The 20,651-nt window shown below is 40.4% G+C and overlaps 2 protein-coding genes and 1 long non-coding RNA gene across 3 annotated transcripts in view; all 3 read right to left on the bottom strand.

Annotated features, from left to right (window-relative positions):
* Positions 1 to 3,524: 3,524 nt before the first annotated feature.
* Positions 3,525 to 5,452, bottom strand: LOC306891740. The gene is made up of 3 exons (XR_013786394.1): positions 5,382 to 5,452; positions 5,231 to 5,307; positions 3,525 to 5,006 (listed from the first exon to the last, which is right to left on the bottom strand). It is a non-coding gene; the product is annotated as an uncharacterized lncRNA (long non-coding RNA).
* A 257-nt stretch (positions 5,453 to 5,709) lies between these two features.
* On the bottom strand, positions 5,710 to 8,651 carry LOC306891724 (putative nuclease HARBI1). The gene is made up of 3 exons (XM_079452213.1): positions 7,851 to 8,651; positions 7,447 to 7,766; positions 5,710 to 7,307 (listed from the first exon to the last, which is right to left on the bottom strand). Exons 1-2 carry the CDS (start codon positions 8,524 to 8,526, stop codon positions 7,450 to 7,452), a joined length of 993 nt encoding a protein of 330 aa, XP_079308339.1. The 5' UTR covers positions 8,527 to 8,651; the 3' UTR covers positions 5,710 to 7,307; positions 7,447 to 7,449.
* Positions 8,567 to 20,651, bottom strand: part of LOC306891695 (NLR family CARD domain-containing protein 3-like) — a 33,063-nt gene continuing 20,978 nt past the window's right edge. Inside the window, exons 10-14 of the mRNA XM_079452169.1 lie at positions 14,192 to 14,278; positions 13,615 to 13,788; positions 10,454 to 10,627; positions 9,301 to 9,474; positions 8,567 to 9,176 (exon numbers count right to left, since the gene is read on the bottom strand). Coding sequence (XP_079308295.1) covers positions 9,164 to 9,176; positions 9,301 to 9,474; positions 10,454 to 10,627; positions 13,615 to 13,788; positions 14,192 to 14,278 — 622 coding nt within the window. The 3' untranslated portion in view covers positions 8,567 to 9,163. The remainder of the gene's footprint in view (positions 9,177 to 9,300; positions 9,475 to 10,453; positions 10,628 to 13,614; positions 13,789 to 14,191; positions 14,279 to 20,651) is intronic.

The following is a 20,651-nucleotide window of genomic DNA, read 5'->3' as shown; positions in this document are numbered from 1 at the left end:
TAATCTGCAACCAGTTTTCGATTTTTCTGACGTTTTGCTGGATATTTTAGTCAGTGCAGTCGCGTGGAGAGGACGCCGGAAGAAACGCAAGCGCGGGAAGCGAGCCGGCGCGCTCGTCAAGCTCAGACAGCGCGGCCTAAGAACGCCGTTGCCAAGCATTCATCTTGCGAATCTCCGCTCTCTACCTAACAAAATGGACGAACTTCGCCTGCTTTCAAGCAAAAACGAGGTTTTTACAAACTCTGCTGCTCTGTGTTTTACGGAAACCTGGCTGAACGAAACCATTCCGGACAGCGCGTTACATCTGCCGGACTTTCAGCTGTTCAGAGCGGATCGCGATACGGAGACAACGGGGAAAACGCGCGGTGGTGGGACATGCTTTTACATCAACAGAAGGTGGTGTACGGATGTAACTGTGTTAAAGAAGATGTGCTGTCCTGATGTGGAAGCGCTTTTCATTAACTGTAAACCGTTCTACTCGCCGCGGGAGTTTTCATCAGTCATCCTCGTAAGTGTTTACATTCCACCACAAGCACACGTGCGGACTGCGCTGCAACAGCTGGCTGATCTGATCACAGACACAGAACAACAACACCCGGATTTTGTCTTTATCATTCTAGGAGACTTTAATCAGGCAAAACTCACACGTGAGGTGCCTAAATTTAAACAACATATCACATGCCCCACAAGAGACAATAATATTTTAGACCATTGCTACACTACTATAAAAGGTGCATATCGCTCTGTCGCCCGAGCAGCTCTAGGACTCTCTGACCACTGCCTGGTTCATCTGCTACCAACTTACAGACAAAAACTTAAAACTGCTAAGCCAGAAATAAGGACTGTAAAGAGATGGACCAACGACTCAGAGCAGGTCTTACAAGCCTGTTTTGAATGCACTGACTGGAGTGTTTTTGAAGCTGCTGCCACCGATTTGGACGAGCTCACAGAAACTGTTACATCATACATCAGTTTCTGTGAGGATTTATGCATCCCTACAAAGACTTATTTATCATTCAACAATGATAAACCATGGTTCACACCAAAACTCAGACAGCTGCGTCAGGCCAAAGAGGATGCCTACAGGAGCGGGGACAGGATCTGGTATAATCAGGCCAGAAACACTCTGACAAAGGAGATTGGGGTGGCTAAAAAGAGCTACGCCAAAAAGCTGGAAAACCAGTTTTCTGCCAACGACCCTGCATCAGTGTGGAAAGGCCTGAAAGACATTACCAACTACAAGACACCATCCCCTAGCATCGAGAGCAATAAACAGCTTGTTGAAGATTTAAATCACTTCTATTGTAGATTTGAGACCCTAGACCAGACACTTTACACCCACCCTGACCATCTCTATACACAGCCATCAACACCTCCAGCCATCCCCCTCTCCTCCCACCCTGCACTTCAGATCAGTGAGGATAACGTACGCCAGATCTTTAGAAAACAAAAGAGAAGGAAAGCACCAGGCCCAGACGGTGTTTCACCAGCCTGTCTGAAGACCTGCGCTGACCAGCTGGCCTCCATCTTCTCACTGATCTTCAACAGATCACTGGAGCTGTGCAAAGTCCCTTCGTGCTTTAAACGCTCCATCATCATCCCAATCCCAAAGAAACCAAAGATCACTGGACTAAATGACTACAGACCTGTGGCTTTAACATCTGTTGCCATGAAGTCATTTGAAAGACTGGTGTTGGCTTATTTGAAGGTCATCACTGACCCTTTGCTGGACCCCCTGCAGTTTGCCTACAGAGCAAACCGGTCTGTGGATGATGCAGTTAACATGGGACTGCATTACACCCTACAACATCTGGACAAACCAGGGACTTATGCGAGGATCTTGTTCGTGGACTTCAGTTCTGCCTTCAATACAATCATCCCATCACTGCTCCAGACCAAACTGACCCAGCTCTCTGTCCCTAGCTCTGTCTGTCAATGGATCACCAGCTTTCTGACAGCCAGACAACAGTTAGTCAGAATGGGCAAAATCATGTCAGACAGCCGCGCCATCAGCACTGGTGCCCCACAGGGATGTGTTCTCTCCCCACTGCTCTTCTCCCTGTACACCAACGACTGCACCTCTAAAGACCCCTCCGTCAAGCTCCTGAAGTTTGCAGATGACACTACTGTTATCGGTCTCATCCGGAACGGTGACGAGTCTGCGTACAGACAGGAGGTGGAGCAGCTGGCTCTATGGTGCAGGTACAACAACCTGGAGCTGAACACGCTCAAAACAGTGGAGATGATAGTGGACTTTAGGAGAAACCCCCCTGCACTTCCCCCACTCACCATCATGAACAGCACTGTGATTGCAGTAGAGTCATTCAGGTTCCTGGGCACCACCATCTCTCAGGATCTGAAGTGGGACGCCCACATCGACTCTATTGTAAAAAAAAGCCCAGCAGAGACTTTACTTCCTCCGGCAGCTGAGGAAGTTCAACCTGCCACAGGAGCTGCTCGTACAGTTCTACTCAGCTGTCATTGAATCCATCATCTGCACCTCCATCACCGTCTGGTTCGGCTCAGCCTCCAAAACTGACCTCGGAAGACTACAGCGGATAGTCCGGACTGCAGAGCGAATCATTTGCACTACTCTTCATACACCTAAAGAACTGTACTCATCCAGAGTGGGTAAAAGGGCTCACAAAATTACCCTGGACCCCTCACACCCAGCACACTCTCTGTTTGAACTCTTACCATCTGGTCGACGCTACAGAGCACCGAGCACTAAAACATCCAGACACAGGAAGAGCTTCTTTCCTCAGGCCATCTACCTCATGAACAGTTAAATGTTCACCTTTTGCAATAAATGTGTGCAATATTTTTTTGTGCCAGATTCTTCGTATATATCTCATAGAATCTGTATATACATATCATACACCCTACAGTGCAATAAATGTGTGCAATACTTTCCCTCGGACATTTTCACATATATAAACTCATGTATATAAACTTATAACTTGTATATTCTAAACAAAAATTCTGGAGCTCTTCTGTCACACTGCACTTTCACCTTTGTGTGCTTAACTTTTATTTTTATTCTGTACTTTCGTTGCCTTTGTTGATTGTTACTTGTCTTGTAACCTTACTCGTGTACTGGAAGCTTCTGCAACCAAGACAAATTCCTCGTGTGTGTAAGCACACCTGGCAATAAAGCTTGTTCTGATTCTGATTCTCATGCAACAAAAGTAAAACACTGCCCACCTCTGTATCAGCAGTTCTTTGTGCAGACTGTTCTGTGAGCTTTTCTGTAGACCTTTCTCTAGGTGTGGACTCCTGCAACTGATGTTGCAGACAGAAAGTATAGGTACAAAAGTATATACAAATTATAGTTAAGTTATTTATGCACTAACAGGTTCTTCCTCCAAAGGACAGTCATCTGAGAGGATTTCTTCACAGGACGTGCAATGGAAATAAATGGGTATTACAATGTGTTGCACTCTTGGGGGGGGGGGAAATAATGTCATTACAATTAACTACACTGTAAAAAAATAATGTGATCAATAACTCATGGCAACATATTTTATATGAACAAAGTTTATTAGTTTTCACTTTCACAAACATTTGAAATGACTGTACCAGATTCATTTAATGCAGCAACAAACCATTTTACAGTATACTCAGAGAAATAAAAGCTAATTTAGCCTAAAAGTAATGTAGGTGTTGCTGCTACTGGTCCCTGGCTTTGGGTATAAGGAAGAGCTGCCCCCAGGGATGCCCTCCACAATGAGTTGGTTTGAATCCAACCCAAGGGCCAGCTCTTCTGCTGGGGTATATTGTGGGGGTGCAGGACCACCACCTGTAATCTTTCAGCCTTTTTCTTTGTGGCTGTCATAAATAGACACATCATTTAACAGTGGCTTTTTACATAAGGACTGTATAAGAAGTGAAGGCTACCATTTTGTGGAATATTCTTGTACTTCAAATTTACTTGTTCCCATGTTCTAGTGGGTCCCGTGGTGGCTCTGACATATGTAAATATGAAATAAATAAAAAATACATACTGTAGAAAGTGATTGATAGAAACATCTGACATGGACACCATTTATGCATTTAATTTGTTTGAAATAAATGTTCAAATTGGGCATAACCTTCCATTAAAAGCTCTTGTTCTGCTTGAGAGAAAAACTGGGCGTGTTCTTTAGCCATGCTGAACGGCCAATCACAGCGTTGCTGATCATTGTTTCTACTATCGATACATTTCCCCTTTTAAACCAACGCAAGAACGTGCAATGATCTCAGATAACTCAATCCAGCGATACTAATCATAAGCGGCAGGTGTGTTCGAAGAACCCAATTAGCCGGATCATGATTAGCACGATGATGTCATCTTGGATGTGTCTTTTGATCTCGGATGTAATAAGCGACGTACGAAGAACGGGCCCCTGTTCTCATCCAGACCAACCTCCCTACAAACACAACTAACCAACTTATATATTGGTGGCCAGCACCAATTACTACAAAAAGGAGAATACATAACACATAATGGCCATTATACACAACAAACAAATATGAAAACATCAAAATAAACACACACAAGCACTTCAATTAGCACAGTCAAACGACTTCACTCATAAATTAACTTCCCATTTCTAAACAAGGAAGAAATCATTGAAATAGTCCATGGAGTACCCCAGGGTAGAAACCGGGATGGTTGCGGCCCAATCATTGGCTGGAACCATATATATACATCCGACATTTCCGCCCGGACCCCTTTAGACGGTACACCAGCTCACCGGTCTCAGCCATAACAGTCAAGCAAACAAAGAGATCGGTAAGCAAACATTCAGCAAACTAAACGTTAAAGAGAACATACACTTAAATCTAAACGAAAGTTAAATAAAGTTTATTAAACCCAAATGAATGTCTTTTGATTTCAGTAAAGAATGCACATTCCAATAAATAAAAGATAAACTGACCCGACCCAGGATCATCGACATCCGCCACAGGTGGCTCGCCATCTCAATTCCATAGGAGAATTTTCCAACTCAAACAATAAACCTGCACTGTTTTACCAAAACTGTGTCATTAACATTATTTCTTTATAACTTATTTTCTTTAAACTGAGAGTTGAAACATCCATCTCAACTTTCATGACAGATTGAGGATGTGCAAATTACTATTCATCCATGCTAATCGCTTAACGTTTCAAAATAAATCATAAACATTCAGAAGTTATGCAAACGATCTTTACAACATGAACAATATGGAGTGAAACATAAAAACTCACCAAATCCTGAGAGTAACAGTTCAGATTCAGAGCATCATAATCGGCCAACATCCGCGATTAAATCAGTAATCATCATTCTAAAATGATCCATCATCATTAACCATAAAGTAAGTATAATAAAGTTACTTATAACGATTTAAACAATATAAACCTTTTGAATCCCATCTGCATCACTCGTGTCGTGTTCAGCGCGTCTCTCGAACTCCCGTGAGTCATCCGTTTACGTCATACACAACTCACGTACGTCACATGTTCTGTGCTCAATTATCATACATTTTATTTATAGATAATTTATTCACAATGTTTGTTAACACATCGTTTCAACTTTTTAATGAAAACTATAACGAATTAGAATATAACATTATATATTTATTTGTCTTAAGCACCACATTTTACCTGGGTTACACAAAGATTAACGTTAAACTAGAGTTTCTTCCCGCAAGGACAAACACAGGTTCAAGTTACTCAGTCAGAGAAATAAAGTACAATATGTTTATTAAGTGGATAAAGAAATAACACAAACACCATTTCATTCATTACCACAAAAAACAATTAAACTTGATAAAGGAAATCACCACTTCACTTAAACACAAATCAAACTGTATTTAAAAAAAGAGAAATTACGAGGATAAAACAAACAAGAACCCAAAGAGAACAGGGTCTCAACAGAACACTTTAGAAGAGCAGAATGCCCTCATAGCATTGCTCCATGTGCTGAATTAAATACAGTGCTTACAGCTCTTGTGTATGCTGGTTTCACAAATAATATACAAAAACAGTGAAAAGAAAACAAATAAATACAATCATAAATGAACAAAAAAAATAATTCGAGAAAACCAAATTTTGCAAACAAAAATGAACCAAACATGTAAAAAACACAATAAACCAAAATGCACTGAAACCCAAAATAAGGACTAAAAGAATGTAAGGATCTGACTGAATCTGACACTGAATGGAAACAAAACATCAACGCTGCCCAAAAGAGTGCAGAAACCCCCTGTTATTTATGATACGCACCCCATCCGTAGACCTACAAGCAGGGTGTTACTCTGTTAGGTCATTCCCTCTTACCTCCTGAAACACGTTCATACCCACGAAGGGAAGCGTTAGAGAACGGCACCCCCCTATCTTCATGAGGAATGATCCGGTAACACCACACTCAGGGTGAGAAATAAAGCAGGAATCCTCCAGATAGTAACACCTGGTCTAGACGGCATAAAGCAGGAATCAGTCCAATAACAAAACCTCTCTCTCTTTTTTACTGTCATCCTCTGTGAAGAGGTGGAGGCAACACTTGATCTTAACGCCGTGTGGTCACGTGGCTCAATGATCCCTAACAAATCAGTGCTGTCAACAGGGTCGGTGTTTGCGTATGGCAGAGAACAGCAGGTGCCAAACTCAAGCATTCAGACAATACAGTGGAAACCATGTTTTCATATTGATGCTCACTAAAGATCATCAACATATTTCAGACCACTGTATAGTTTTAACATGAGTGGGTTCAAATCCACCTTTAGCTTGTCTACATTTTCACATCACATATTAGATCATACAGGCCTTTACTTTCAACAAAATCAAGAAACTTAAAAATTGCAGGGGCCTCATGTACAAAGACTTGCGTTGAATTCATACTATAACATTGCGTACGGACAAAGCTGTAAATGTGCGTACGCACAAAAAAAAACAGATGTATGATTCTCTGCGTACGAAGGATCCCACGCATATTCTCTTTGTACATCCCAATTAACGTAGAATTGAGCGCACATGCATGAGCACAACTCCCCACCCAGTCTCCTCCCCTAATTAAATCAATTTAAATATGGTAATGAGTTCACTTTGGCAAACGATAGCAGTAAGAAAATGGCTAAAGCAAGCGGCAAGAAACGAAACTTCGGACTCAAATCAAAGTTAACATGTGCCTGTGTTTATTTAGACTCATATGGTGCAATAGCCGGAACATCCACTGGCACGCACTCGGAATCCTCCCCTCCTGAGCAGCCAGCGCCCACTGTGCCCAGTGTTTCCAGTGCTCCCACCAGTGCTGACGCCCGTCCGTCTGGCCGCGTCTTGACGCATGCTGTTTTGGAGTCACAACAGCAAATCGTAATGGCCATCGGAGAAATCAACAGTCACCTTAAAAATATCACTGACGCACTCACAGACATAAGCCACTCATTAAAGGAATTGGTCAAAAAATGAACTTTGTCTCCGATTACCATTTATATTGTTGCAATCACATGTTGACGGGCCTGAATAGCTTGTTGGTTTGGCTGCACATACATTGGTCCTGGGTCAGGGTCATCTGGCGGTGCTGCCACCTCACCAAGTGGCACAATGCGGCACACCTTGTCAGGGCGGTATAACAGCATCCCCCCACTCCTGTCAAGGCAGCGCCACCGACATTTCAGCTGCCCAATCGCCCGCTCTACAACTGACCGAGTGCGAGAATGGGCATTATTGTATCTGCGCTCTTGGTCAGTTTGTGGGTTGGTGAGGGGGGTTAAAAGCCACGTCTTTAGTGGATAACCGCGGTCTCCTGAAGGGTTATTCAATAATTAAATGCAAAAAAAAATATATAATATACAATAAGATAAAGCATAACTTTAAATGCATCACTTACCAAGAATCCACCCATCACGCACCCTGCCAGTTTGGAGCCTCATCCGAACCAAGCTGTTTGTAAGGATGTATGAATCATGGGTTGACCCAGGCCACCTTGCCACAATATTTGTTAGGCGCATTTGTGCATCACAAATTATCTGCACATTTATTGAATGGAAATGTTTCCGATTCACATATGCAAATTCTTCTTCAGATGGCGCCTTTATAGCAATGTGTGTGCAGTCGATCGCTCCGATTACATTAGGGAAACCGGCTATCGCTGCAAATTGCGTTTTAATGTTTGGCTGGTCAACTGCATCATATGGGAACCTTATATACCTGTTAGACATGCGGATGATCCCGTCCCATACCGCTGGCATTGCGCGGCTCAAAGACGACTGGCTTATTCCTGAGCGGTCTGCCAGTTCCCTTTGGAAAGAACCAGTTGCCAGAAAACCAAGTGTTGTCAGCACCTGCAAGGGAACGGGTATTGCGTGGCTCCTCGCTGTCTCTCTCTCTATATTCGGACCCAACTCAGCACAGAGCTCCAAGAGGATAGCCCTTGGAAATCTGAAACGGCTGATAAGCCAGTCATCATCCTGAGCAAGAAAATCATTGTGGTCCCTAAAAACTCGTTCTCTTCGGATTCTGCCATTAGCAATGTCCTCTAATAAAGCCAAAGCTGCCATTGCCATAGACTAAGGGTTGTGTCAATTTGCATACCGGTATGCTTTTATATGTTCTTATTTAATTGCATAATTGATATAATTAATATAATCCTATAAGGCTTGTGTGACAATATATGTCAATTATTTATAAATTGCTAATTAATAGCAATGCTTCCCACAGGTGGTGGTGCGATAGACTTGTAGAACAAATTATTGTGTAATGTTTACAACTTCACTTCATTGCCTGTAAGAGTCGCCAACGGACAAAAACAATGAGAAATGTACGTACGCCAGACATGAAGTTCACCGTAAGAACATCCGACCTTGAGCGTGAAAGCTGGCGTACGCAAAGTTTTTGTGCGAACGCAAGGTTGATACATGAGGCCCCAGGTCTTTACTAATGATATATGCCAAAATTTTTAAATTATAATAGTTTACTTTAACAGTAGAGCTTTAGAAAACACATTTCAAGAGATATGAGGGTTTGGATTTGTTATCTGTAAGTCTCTGTGCATGTTCTGCATTCATTCAGTTGGATTCTTTTACACGTTGATTATTTCCCAGCACAGATTTTCATGTCCAAGAACAAAACAAACTTTGATGCCGGCTGTGATCTGCTTATTGGCCTTGTAGCAACATCACGGTGTGAAGACGATTGATACCTTCAACACTCAATACTGTAAAACATCAGAGAGATCAGATATTAAAATACACTCCTCACATTCATTATCTTAAGACATTTCACAATTATTTTATCAACAAGTATTGCTACAAAACCAAATTTACACAACAACAACTCACAGTAGTGTCTGTAGTTTACAGTGTGGATCCTTCAGTAGATCAGAGAGCAGCTTCACTCCTGAATCTTCTGGATTATTACAGCTCAGATCCAGTTGTGTCAGATGTGAGGGGTTTGATCTCAGAGCTGAAGTCAGAGCAACACAACCTTCAGATCCAATACTGCAGAACGCCAGACTGAAGAGAGAAGAAAATTTAATGAGATAAATTAATGTCATTTTTAGAATAATACCAAGAATAGTTCAGTATAATATTCAGGTTATTTGTTTAAAGATTTATAACAGTATGTTTTCTGTTAAAGTGTCTCAGTTATTTCTCACAGAAAGTAGCATTAGGTAGCCGGGTTTCCATTACAGATTTTTGCAATATTAAAACTTTAAACGATATTAAAAAAACTAATTTGATTAAAATAAATGACAGCGTTTCCATTTAACAATTTTATGCAACTGAAGTGTGTTGTTTTCTTCCTGCAATAAGTCATTCAATCTTCTTTAGGTGTTTTGGTGGGTTGGGAACCAACTTTAGAGGTGCATGATGTCATTTACTGTTATGAAAGACAAATGTCTGTATTTTGCGCTATTTTATATTTACTCACTTTTCCTAATAAAGCTCCATACTGCACACTCATTAGTTTTCATGCATTATCATATGTGACCTTGGAAAACAAAACCCGTCTTGTGGGTCAATTTTTCTAAATTGAGATTTATACTGTCGTGATCGTGGAACGTGTGTGGAAGAACCCAAGTGCAAGGCAGCGGGGATGAAGGGGTTAACAAATAGACTTTAATAAACAAGAACAAAAACACTATCCAAACTAAATATCAAAACAACCACTTCCCACATGGGGGGCAAAAATAACCATACACGAAACACTGGGTAAATGAACCAATACATACAGTGGACCGGACCATGAACAAGGACTTATGCCACGTGACAAGTGTTCCCATGGCAGTTTAGCTAAATGTTCCTTTATTGTATTGCCTGAAAAACACCTCATGTGCAATTTGAAGGGTAATGGCAACGCAACTACTGTTGTGTCTCTTACTATGATCAACAACATTATAAAAGTTCATGTGAATCATCTTTATATAAAGACCTCCATTGAATTAATGATACAAACATACATTTGACTTTATTGCTTTAAGGATTTTCTTACTTTAATGTCTTCAGTTTACAGTTTGTATTCTTCAGTCCATCAGAGAGCAGCTTCACTCCTGAATCCTTCAGATTATTGTGACTCAGGTTCAGTTCTGTCAGACTTGAGGAGTTTGATCTGAGAACTGACGCCAGTGATGAACAACTTTTCTCTGTCAGATTACAGAAACTCAGACTGAAAGAGAAATAAGATAACAGTGAATCACAATGTTAGTAAGACACTTATGACTGTTTTCTGACTGCATGATGGATCTTTCTGATTTGAATAACGCTGACACAAGGTTCATGTGATACTTAAAGTCTCACCGTATCACAAATGTAATACATATAACAATGTTCCAAGAGAAAGACACAAATATTAAAAAAAATCTCATTTATTTTCAATGAAAGCTAAATAATCACAACGTGATCCTGTCGATATGCCTTATTCAACATCCGAAAGGTTAGACCCTATCTCACGGAGAATGCGGCACAACTTCTTGTCCAGGCGCTGGTGATCTCAAGGTTGGACTACTGCAATGCTCTCCTCACTGGTCTTCCTGCAAAGGCTTTCAGCTGGTTCAAAACAGCCCAAAAGGGTTCATGTGACACCACCTTTAATCTCTCTCCACTGGCTACCGGTTGAAGTCACTGATGTTTGCCTACAGGACTATCACAGGATCTGCGCCGGCATACTTCCACACCATACTACACTCCTACACCCCATCAAGAACCCTACGTTCAGCGAACCAGCGGCATCTTGTATTGTCTTCTCATAAGGGCAGAAAATCACTTTCATGCTCATTCTCCTTCACAACTCCTTCCTGATGGAACAGTCTTCCAAATGTGGTTAATAAGTGAAAATAATAAGTGAAATAATCACACCATAATAAAAGCAAAATAACTCAACAAGGCTGAAGTGTGCTCACATAACAACTGCACTCAGCAGGTTAATGAAACAAAACAATAGAAACAAAATGTTAGAATAGTAGGAACAGAACAGCAGCCATGGAAGTCCCAATCCGACCCAAACACTCAGCACAACGTGTGCTTATCCGCAAACAGCCCACCACCTCTAGCCAGGGCACCAGACTGATAGCAGAATAATGACGCGATAGATAAACACAACGCAGCACATTGACCCCATGTCCAAAACAGACACCTTAATATACCCGGATGAATGAGACGCTGATTAACTACAAGCCTCTAGGGCGGAGTCAACACACGCAGAGAGGGCGCCACCCACTTCACTTCACTACATAAAAAAAGATTATATATATATATATATATATATATATATATATATATACAAACACACAAGGGGGCTTCATTTATTTAATATTTATTAATTTTCAGAAAACATTGTCTGGATTATTGTTGGAAGAAAATATAAAGACCGGACCTCTAGGAACTTGAATGTAAGACCCCTGCCCTACAGCATTCAGACAAAACAGTGAAACAAAGTGTGTATAATGATGCTCATTAAAGATCATCTTCATATTTTAGACTGCTGTATATTTCTTGTATGTTAGATGTTCAGGTGAATCTTTTTGGATAATCTGGATGTCACAGATTTAGCTTCAACCTCGCCGCTGCTTAATAACAATAAACTTCACTGTGACAAGGTGAGACATGTTTTATATTTAATAATGTTTGCTGTTCATTTCATTTAATGTTTGGTGTTTATTTTAGACTCGGACCTGATGAACGTGGTCGTTTGTGGTTGTTATGAAACATCTGTCTGTGGGTTTGAAGCGATTGTCACACACAGTATAAATGACAGATGCTTTAGTAGATATTTGTTGGAGTCGCACTTTTGCTGCAGAGTTAGAGCTTTAAAAAACACATTTTAATGGATATGAGGGTTTGTGTTTGTTATCTGTAAGTCTCTGTGCATGTTCATGCATTCATTCAGTGTTTTGGATTCTTGTGAATGATTTGTTTATGTAGCAGGGAAAAGTGACAGGGCCCCTTTAAGAGCATTTCCTTAGGGGCGGAGTTGTGCACATGATTAGATTCCCAGGTGCTTTATAAGACCAGAGGAGCAGTTGTTTGCATGGGCTTTGTTTGCTGGTTGAGACTCAAGAAGGTTATCATTGTTGCTACTTTCACTCATTCAGTATTTATTGCCTCTAAAGTGATGTACACACTTTAGTACACCTGTGCGCCTTGTTTGAAGGCTGTTATCCTCCTTTCCTTGTATATAGTTAGAATGAATGATTTCATGTATTGGGAGTGATTTAGCTGGGGGACTGGCAATATATATTTATTTGTGTAGTTGATGTTTAGATGATTTTATATTTATTTGATGTAACATTTGGTCTATTTTTGAATATTCCAGTTTCTTTGCCACTGCTGTCTTTCCTCCCCTTTCAGTTTTATGTAACTTATTTTGCTTTTTTGGGGGGTTTGCTGGTTAAGGTTTTTTTTGATAATTACCTATTTAATATTGTGACCTGTCTAGTACGGCTGGATATGGTTACTCTTCTAGTCTGCATCAGGGCTATTTAAACTACAATGGTCTGCTTCCTGAGCTGTGCGTGTGCGTGTGCGCGTGTGTGCGCCTTTTATTTTTACGTGTACTGGTGAATATCACAGGGGCAATAGTGTGGGCCCATGCCAGTGGACGGTCAGTCCTCCTCGAGTGTCCGCTAGTTTGTCTTTGGGTTTTTTTTCGTCTCTTAAAGTTGGTGTTCTCTATTTTAAGATTACTGCTCCAATGGTGATTAATAGGGCGTGTCCTTTTCTATAAGATGTCTGTCAATAAATTGTGAATTTTGTTCTATTTGAGAAACTCGTCTCTATTCCTTCTGTTGATAAGGCACACAATGAATCTGTGTCTATAATTTAACTTCACTCTCCCTGTGAGGGATTCAGGGTGGCGTAGTCAGGCGATGTTGATCGGGCATCTTAATTTTCCAGTGTTTATAGTGCCCTCGTGCTACATTTAGATATGATGTGGTATCATTTATGGTGACGTTACTTAGGAATATCGCTGTTGTTTGGCCGGAGGAAATTGACATAACCGAGGTTTTGTTGAAACGCCGCCACTGTCAACTACATCAAATTTACACAAGAACAAGAGTGAAACAGCAAAACAAACAACAAAAATACTCGACAGTCACTTGTGATTATTAAAAAAAGTGAGTTTATAACAAAATGATAATTTGATCAGTAACTCACAGTAGTTTCTGTAGTTGACAGTGTGGATCCTTCAGTAGATCAGAGAGCAGCTTCACTCCTGAATCTTCTGGATTATTACAGTTCAGATCCAGTTGTGTCAGATGTGAGGGGTTTGATCTCAGAGCTGAAGTCAGAGCAACACAACCTTCAGATCCAATACTGCAGTCAGACAAACTGAAGAAAGAAGAAAATAAATGAAATAATGACAATAACATTTAGACAACAATTAATAGCAGAATTATTTGATATAGTTAATTACACTTTAATATATTTTTATTATTCATATATTATTATTCATCAAATGTATCAAATTATGTCCCTTTTTACAAGATACACATAATAAATTAATTTATTGTAAATCACAATAATATCATGAATAGTTTAATATATTCAAGTTAGTTATTAAAATGATCTCAGTTTGGTGATAATTCTGTATGAATCTGAATCAACAGAGTCATTGACTGACAGTCATTGTTGAGTCTCTTACATATAAAGATGATTCTGATAAACTTATGAAGACCTTCATTTACATAATACATACACATGTTTAACTTTATTGCTTGAAGGATTTTCTTACTGTAATGTCTTCAGTTTACAGTTTGTATTCTTCAGTCCATCAGAGAGCAGCTTCACTCCTGAATCCTTCAGATTATTGTCACTCAGACTGAAAGAGAAATAACAAGATAACAGTGAGTCACAATGTTAGTAAGACACTTATGACTGTTTTCTGACTGCATGATGGATCTTTCTGATGTGAATAACGCTGCACTTGCCACAGAGATGAATAACAGTCAAAGCATTAACAGATGGATCTTTAATGATCACTTCTGATCTCATTTCTATGTTTCAGGATATCGTATGAAGCATCAAGGTGTCAGGAACGTGTTGAGGGAACAAGGACAGAGAACCCAAGTGCAGACATCGGGGTCAGAGGTCAACCCTTTCTGATCCGCGTGCGCTGCTTCTCTCCATCAAAGACACGCCGCATGAAGAGCAGCAGACACGTGTTCATGTTAACAACAGTAGTGCAGACACGCAGAGCAGGTCAATAGACTCACAACAATAAACTAAATACAGCAACTTTAAAGGATTTGTATCTGTCAGTCTGTTTACTGTTTGCTAAAAGTCTCCAACCTTTCCACCAGATTTGTGATATTTTATGAACCACAACCTTTTTATCTATATTGAGCATTAGCATTATTGATCAGCATGTAAACATTTGTGACCCTGTGAAAACCCAAATTAAAGTCTCAATATCTAACTTAGAAGCATCAAATATTAATTTCAAGCATTAATTTCATGATTTTATGTAGAAAACAGTGAAATAAATTTTGCTTTTGTAATGAACAAGGATCTAATAGGGAAACGATTTAAAGACAGAAGTAGTTCTGGTATGAAGGGCATGAAAAGGCTTATTTAGTAAGTAAATTAGTTTTCTGTTTATGATGAGAGCATTTTAATAGTTACATTACATTTGTTGTCTGAATGTTGTCAGTAGTTTTATATTGACAGATATCAATTATCAGACTTCTATTAAGAGGACATTCCCCTCGCCACAGAACCTACAATACAGAGATACATACTGTGGATATCAAAATATTAAATAAATGGCCTGATGAAAGATTATATATATAAACACAAGGGGGCTTAATTCACTAAATATTTATAAATTTTCAGAAAACATTGTCTGGATTATTGTTGGAAGAAATTATAAAGACCGGACCTCTAGGAACTTGTATGTAAGACCCCTGCCCTACAGCATTCAGACAAAACAGTGAAACAAAGTGTGTATAATGATGCTCATTAAAATAGAAGAAACTATTTGAGAAATCCCTTACAGGTGTTTAATAAATAGTGTATGGTGAGGTAAGGGGTAGCAGTGAGGTCTTTAATGTTGACAAATGGCAATAAATTGGCAATTATTTTTTATTTTAACAGTCACATAACAATCTCATCTGCACAAGTCAGATGTATAAATATTTAAAGATTAATAATATTTGTCACGTTAACTGTGAATAATTAAAACTGTTCTCCATGTGCCAGTGTTGCGCAGTCGCAGTTCTTTGCACTAAATATCTGCGCATCTTTTTGGATTATCTGGATGTCACAGATTTAGCTTCAACCTCGCCGCTGTTTAATAACAATAAACTTCACTGTGACAAGATGAGACATGTTTTATATTTAATAATGTTTGCTGTTCATTTCATTTAATGTTTGGTGTTTATTTTAGACTCGTACCTGATGAACGTGGTTGTTTGTGGTTGTTATGAAACATCTGTCTGTGTGTTTGAAGCGATTGTCACACAAAGTATAAATGACAGATGCTTTAGTAGATATTTGTTGGAGTCGCACTTTTGCTGCAGAGTTAGAGCTTTAAAAAACACATTTTAATGGATATGAGTGTTTGTGTTTGTTATCTGTAAGTCTCTGTGCATGTTCATGCATTCATTCAGTGTTTTGGATTCTTGTGAAGGATTTGTTTAGATATGATGTGGTATCATTTATGGTGACGTTACTTTGGAATATCGCTGTTGTTTGGCCAGAGGAAATTTTGCCATAACCGAGGTTTTGTTGATACGCCGCCACTGTCAACTACATCAAATTTACACAAGAACAAGAGTGAAACAGCAAAACATAAACAGCAAAAATACTCGACAGTCACTTGTGATTATTAAAAAAAGTGAGTTTATGAATGTAGTATCCTGGAGTAACCACTAGGTATCATTGTATTACAAGTGTTGTGTTCCACACTGTGGTGTGTTGTGAAGAAGATGTGCCATGCGTAAGACATGGAATGTTATGTCTGTTGCTGTAACTGTTGCAAACAGAAAGTAAAGTATTGAAGTTAACTATTCATGTAGTAGTCTGATTATTATGGAAGATACTAAATTTTTGGCGATGAGGATAAAGCGGGAAGCCTGTGATGACAACGGATTGAGGATATGAAAATGAGCAGAGTGCTGATAACTGGTTGTAGTGGAAACAGACGATTCTAAAGGAAAAAGTGAAGAGGATTAATCATGGCTACAGGAACTATTGGCTCACTGGCAGCATTTGATGCAAAAGCTCAAACATGGGAAGAGTATTCTGAAATACTGGAGCAATTTTTTGTGGCTAATGACATCGAAGAGGAGGGTAAGCAAAGAGCTATTCTCATAAGTGTTGTGGGACCACAAACTTACAGTGTGATGCGAAATCTTCTTAGCCCTACAAAACCAAGTGAAAAGACTTATCAGCAACTGGTAACGATGCTAAAAAATCATTTCAATCCTCAGCCAAGTGAGATTGTACAGATATTTAAATTTGATTAGAGAACGAAGAAGCCAACAGAGACTGACAGAATATGTAGCAGAGTTGCGTCGGTTAGCAAAAGATTGTAATTACGGAGCAACTTTAGACCAGATGCTGAGGGATCGACTTGTGTGTGGCATTGATGATGATCGGATTCAGAGACGTTTGCTTTCAGAAACAAATCTGACGTTTGAAAATGCTCTTAAAATTGCAGTAGCCACAGAGGCGGCAAGCAAAAACGTGCTCGATTTGCAAAATAAATCCAGCGTACAGGCATGTAACAGCGTCATGTTTAAAGCGAGGAAACCAGATCGCTGGAAAAAGGGAGAAACGATTGCACAAAATGAAATCAGAGAATGCTACAGATGTAGTGGAAAAAACCACAACGCCGACGACTGCAGATTTAAGAAGGACAAATGTTATGTGTGTGGGAAAATAGGCCATATTGCAAGGGCCTGTCGCAACAAAAGCAAACAGAGTGGATACGCACAAAAGGGAAAAGGAGTGCGTCCGCATCGAGCATTTAATGTAAGTGAAAATAATGAGAGTGATGAATCTGAAGAAACTTTCACTTTGGCATGTGTAAAAACGGATGCATTGAAGAAAGTGAAACCACTCACTGTTGAGTTAGATGTGGATGACAGACTGGTAACCTTTGAGATTGATACCGGGTGTAGTGTCAGCCTTATGAATGAGGGAATGTACAAGGACATCTGGAAAAACTCAGAAGCTCCCAAACTGAGACTCACAAAAATCAAGTTGAGAACGTATACAGGAGAGCCATTACAGATAGTGGGTGTGGCTGATGTGCAAGTAAAGTACCAGCAGCAGGAAAAGAAAATGCCACTTGTTATAGTGAAGGGAACAGGACCATGCTTACTAGGCAGAGCCTGGCTGGAAGAAATTCAACTGCAATGGAGTGAAATAAAGCTGATACAGTCGGAGATGATGACATTGCAGCAGGTGCTATCCGAGCATGAGGAAGTGTTCAGAGAGGAGCTTGGTACATTAAGGGGCACTACTGCTACTATTCATGTGCCGACTGATGCCATACCAAGGTTTTTCAGACCTAGATCTGTGCCATACGCCCTGAAAACAAAGGTGGAGGAAGAGATTGATCGTCTGCTGCAGGACAAAATCATCTCACCTGTTAAGTATTCAGAGTGGGCAGCACCTGTTGTTCCTATCTTGAAACCAGATGGCAGTATAAGACTATGCGGTGACTACAAACTCACAGTCAACAGAGTGTCAACTTTGGAACAGTATCCAATACCCAGGGTGGAAGATCTTTTTGCTCTGCTGGATGGAGGAAAGCAGTTCACAAAACTGGACATGAGTCACGCATACCAACAAATCATCATGGATGAAAGCTCCAAGAAATACTTGACAGAGAATACACAAAAAGGGTTATTCACATATAATCGTCTGCCCTTCGGAGTTGCTTCAGCTCCTGCTTTCTTCCAGAGAACAATGGAGGGATTGTTGCAAGGTATTCCTGGAGTAGTTGTTTATCTGGATGATATATTGGTGACTGGAGTAAACCAAGAAAATAACTTGAAGACACTGGAGAAAGTGCTGTTGAGACTGAAAGAAGCTGGTTTGCGACTGAAACGGGGAAAATGCGTGTTCCTGGCAGATGAGGTGGAATATTTAGGACACAAAGTAGATGCACAGGGTCTACATCCTTTAGGAATTAAAGTGAAAGCCATTGAAGAAGCACCAGAACCAAGGAATGTCACAGAACTTAAAGCATATCTGGGGTTACTGAACTATCATAATAAGTTCCTTCCAAACCTGGCAACGCTGCTAGCCCCCCTACATCTGCTGCTGAGAAAAGATGTTCAGTGGATGTGGAAAAAGCCACAACAAGAAGCTTTTAAGGAATCTAAGGCTCTACTAAAATCAGCAGAGGTGCTAGTCCATTACTCATCAGATTCAGAACTGGTTCTGGCTTGTGATGCCTCACCATACGGGGTTGGTGCAGTGCTCTCGCAACGTAAAAAAGGAGAGAGTGTGGAGAAACCCCTTGGGTTCATGTCACGAACGCTAACGTCTGCAGAGAAGCGTAATTCACAGTTGGACAAAGAAGGCTTAGCTGTGATTTTTGGCATCCAAAGATTTCATAAGTACTTGTATGGTCGTGCATTCACAATTTGCACTGATCATAAGCCCTTGATCCATTTGTTCAATGAAACGAAGGCAGTTCCTCAAATGGGATCACATAGAGTGCAAAGGTGGGCTGTGATGTTACAAGCGTATCAGTACAACATTGTATATAAACCAGGAAGGTACCACCAAAATGCTGACGCGCTGAGTAGACTCCCAGTGCCAGGTGATGGAGAACCGGATGACACTAATGATCAAGTGTTAATGATGGACTTAATGGATGATTCGCCTGTAAGTGCAGCACAAATTAGGAAGTGGACATCACACGACATAACAGTCTCCACGGTACATAAGTACATATTACAGGGTTGGCCTGAGAAGGTAGAGCCACAAGTGTTACTGTACCATCACAGGAGAGATGCTCTGAGTGTCAAAGATGGATGTGTGGCCTGGGGAGCGAGAATCATCATACCATCACAAGGCCCGATCGTACATGTGGTGGCCTGGTATGGATCAGGATGTAGAGAGAGTGGTTCAGAATTGTGAGGTGTGTCAAAGTTTCAGAAAAGCACCTGCTCAAGCTCCTTTGCACCCGTGGGAGTGGCCGGGCTCACCTTGGGAAAGACTTCATGTAGACTACGCAGGGCCCTTCTTAGGAAGAATGTTCCTAATTCTGGTAGATTCTCATTCTAAATGGATGTAAGTTTATCCTGTCACACATGCCACTTCCCAAATTACAATTGAGAAACTGAGAATGTGTTTCAGTACACATGGATTACCCAGAATGTTGGTGTCTGATAATGCAACATGTTTTACCAGTACAGAGTTTGAAAATTTCATGAAGAGGAATGGCATTCAACATGTCACGTCAGCTCCTTATCATCCTTCTTCGAACGGCCTAGCTGAACGTGCTGTTCAAACTTTCAAGGAGGGGATGAAAAAGATGAAAGGTGACACTGTGGAGACAAGAGTAGCAAGATTCTTGTTTAATTATAGAATCTCTCCTCATGCAACAACTGGGTTGTCGCCTGCTCAGATGTTAATGTCACGGAGGTTGAGATCTACATTTGACTTACTCACGCCTGATGTGAAGTCCAAAGTTCTAAAAAAACAGCAGAAACAAAAAGAAGGCCATGATAAAAGCTGGAAACTCAGAAGTTTTGAAGTGGGAGATTCAGTGTACGTGAGGAACTACGGTGGTGGACCCAAATGGATTCCTGCAGTAGTGGAATGTTGTACAGGACCTCTTTCATACAAGACTTCTCTAGGGCATGGAAAAACTGTGAAAAGACATGTGGACCAAATAAGAAATCGCAGAACAGACGAGATGCTTGAGACTGTACTACCCAGAGAAAATGAACAGGATGTTGACACTTCGGCATTGCCTAGTGCAGATGTTGTCAATGCATCAGCAGGAAAGGAGATGTCTTCCCTTGAAACAGGACAATCGCTAGAAGTGACGGTTGTTGAAAAAGAGACTAAACAACCTACAAATCTGAGAAGGTCTGCAAGAGAGATACGTTCTCCAGCTCACTTGAAAGACTATGTTACATAAGTAAAGTCAGTAAAAGACAATCAATAATATAATTGAGTTAGTTGTTGAAGAGTTCTTCTTTTTCTAAAAGAAAATACTAATCATT

The sequence above is a fragment of the Barbatula barbatula genome (assembly GCF_947034865.1).
Source record: "Barbatula barbatula genome assembly, chromosome: 3".
In the NCBI taxonomy this organism is placed as follows: domain Eukaryota; kingdom Metazoa; phylum Chordata; class Actinopteri; order Cypriniformes; family Nemacheilidae; genus Barbatula; species Barbatula barbatula.
Note: the sequence above shows the minus strand (reverse complement) of the source record. Positions and strands in the feature narration are given on the sequence as shown.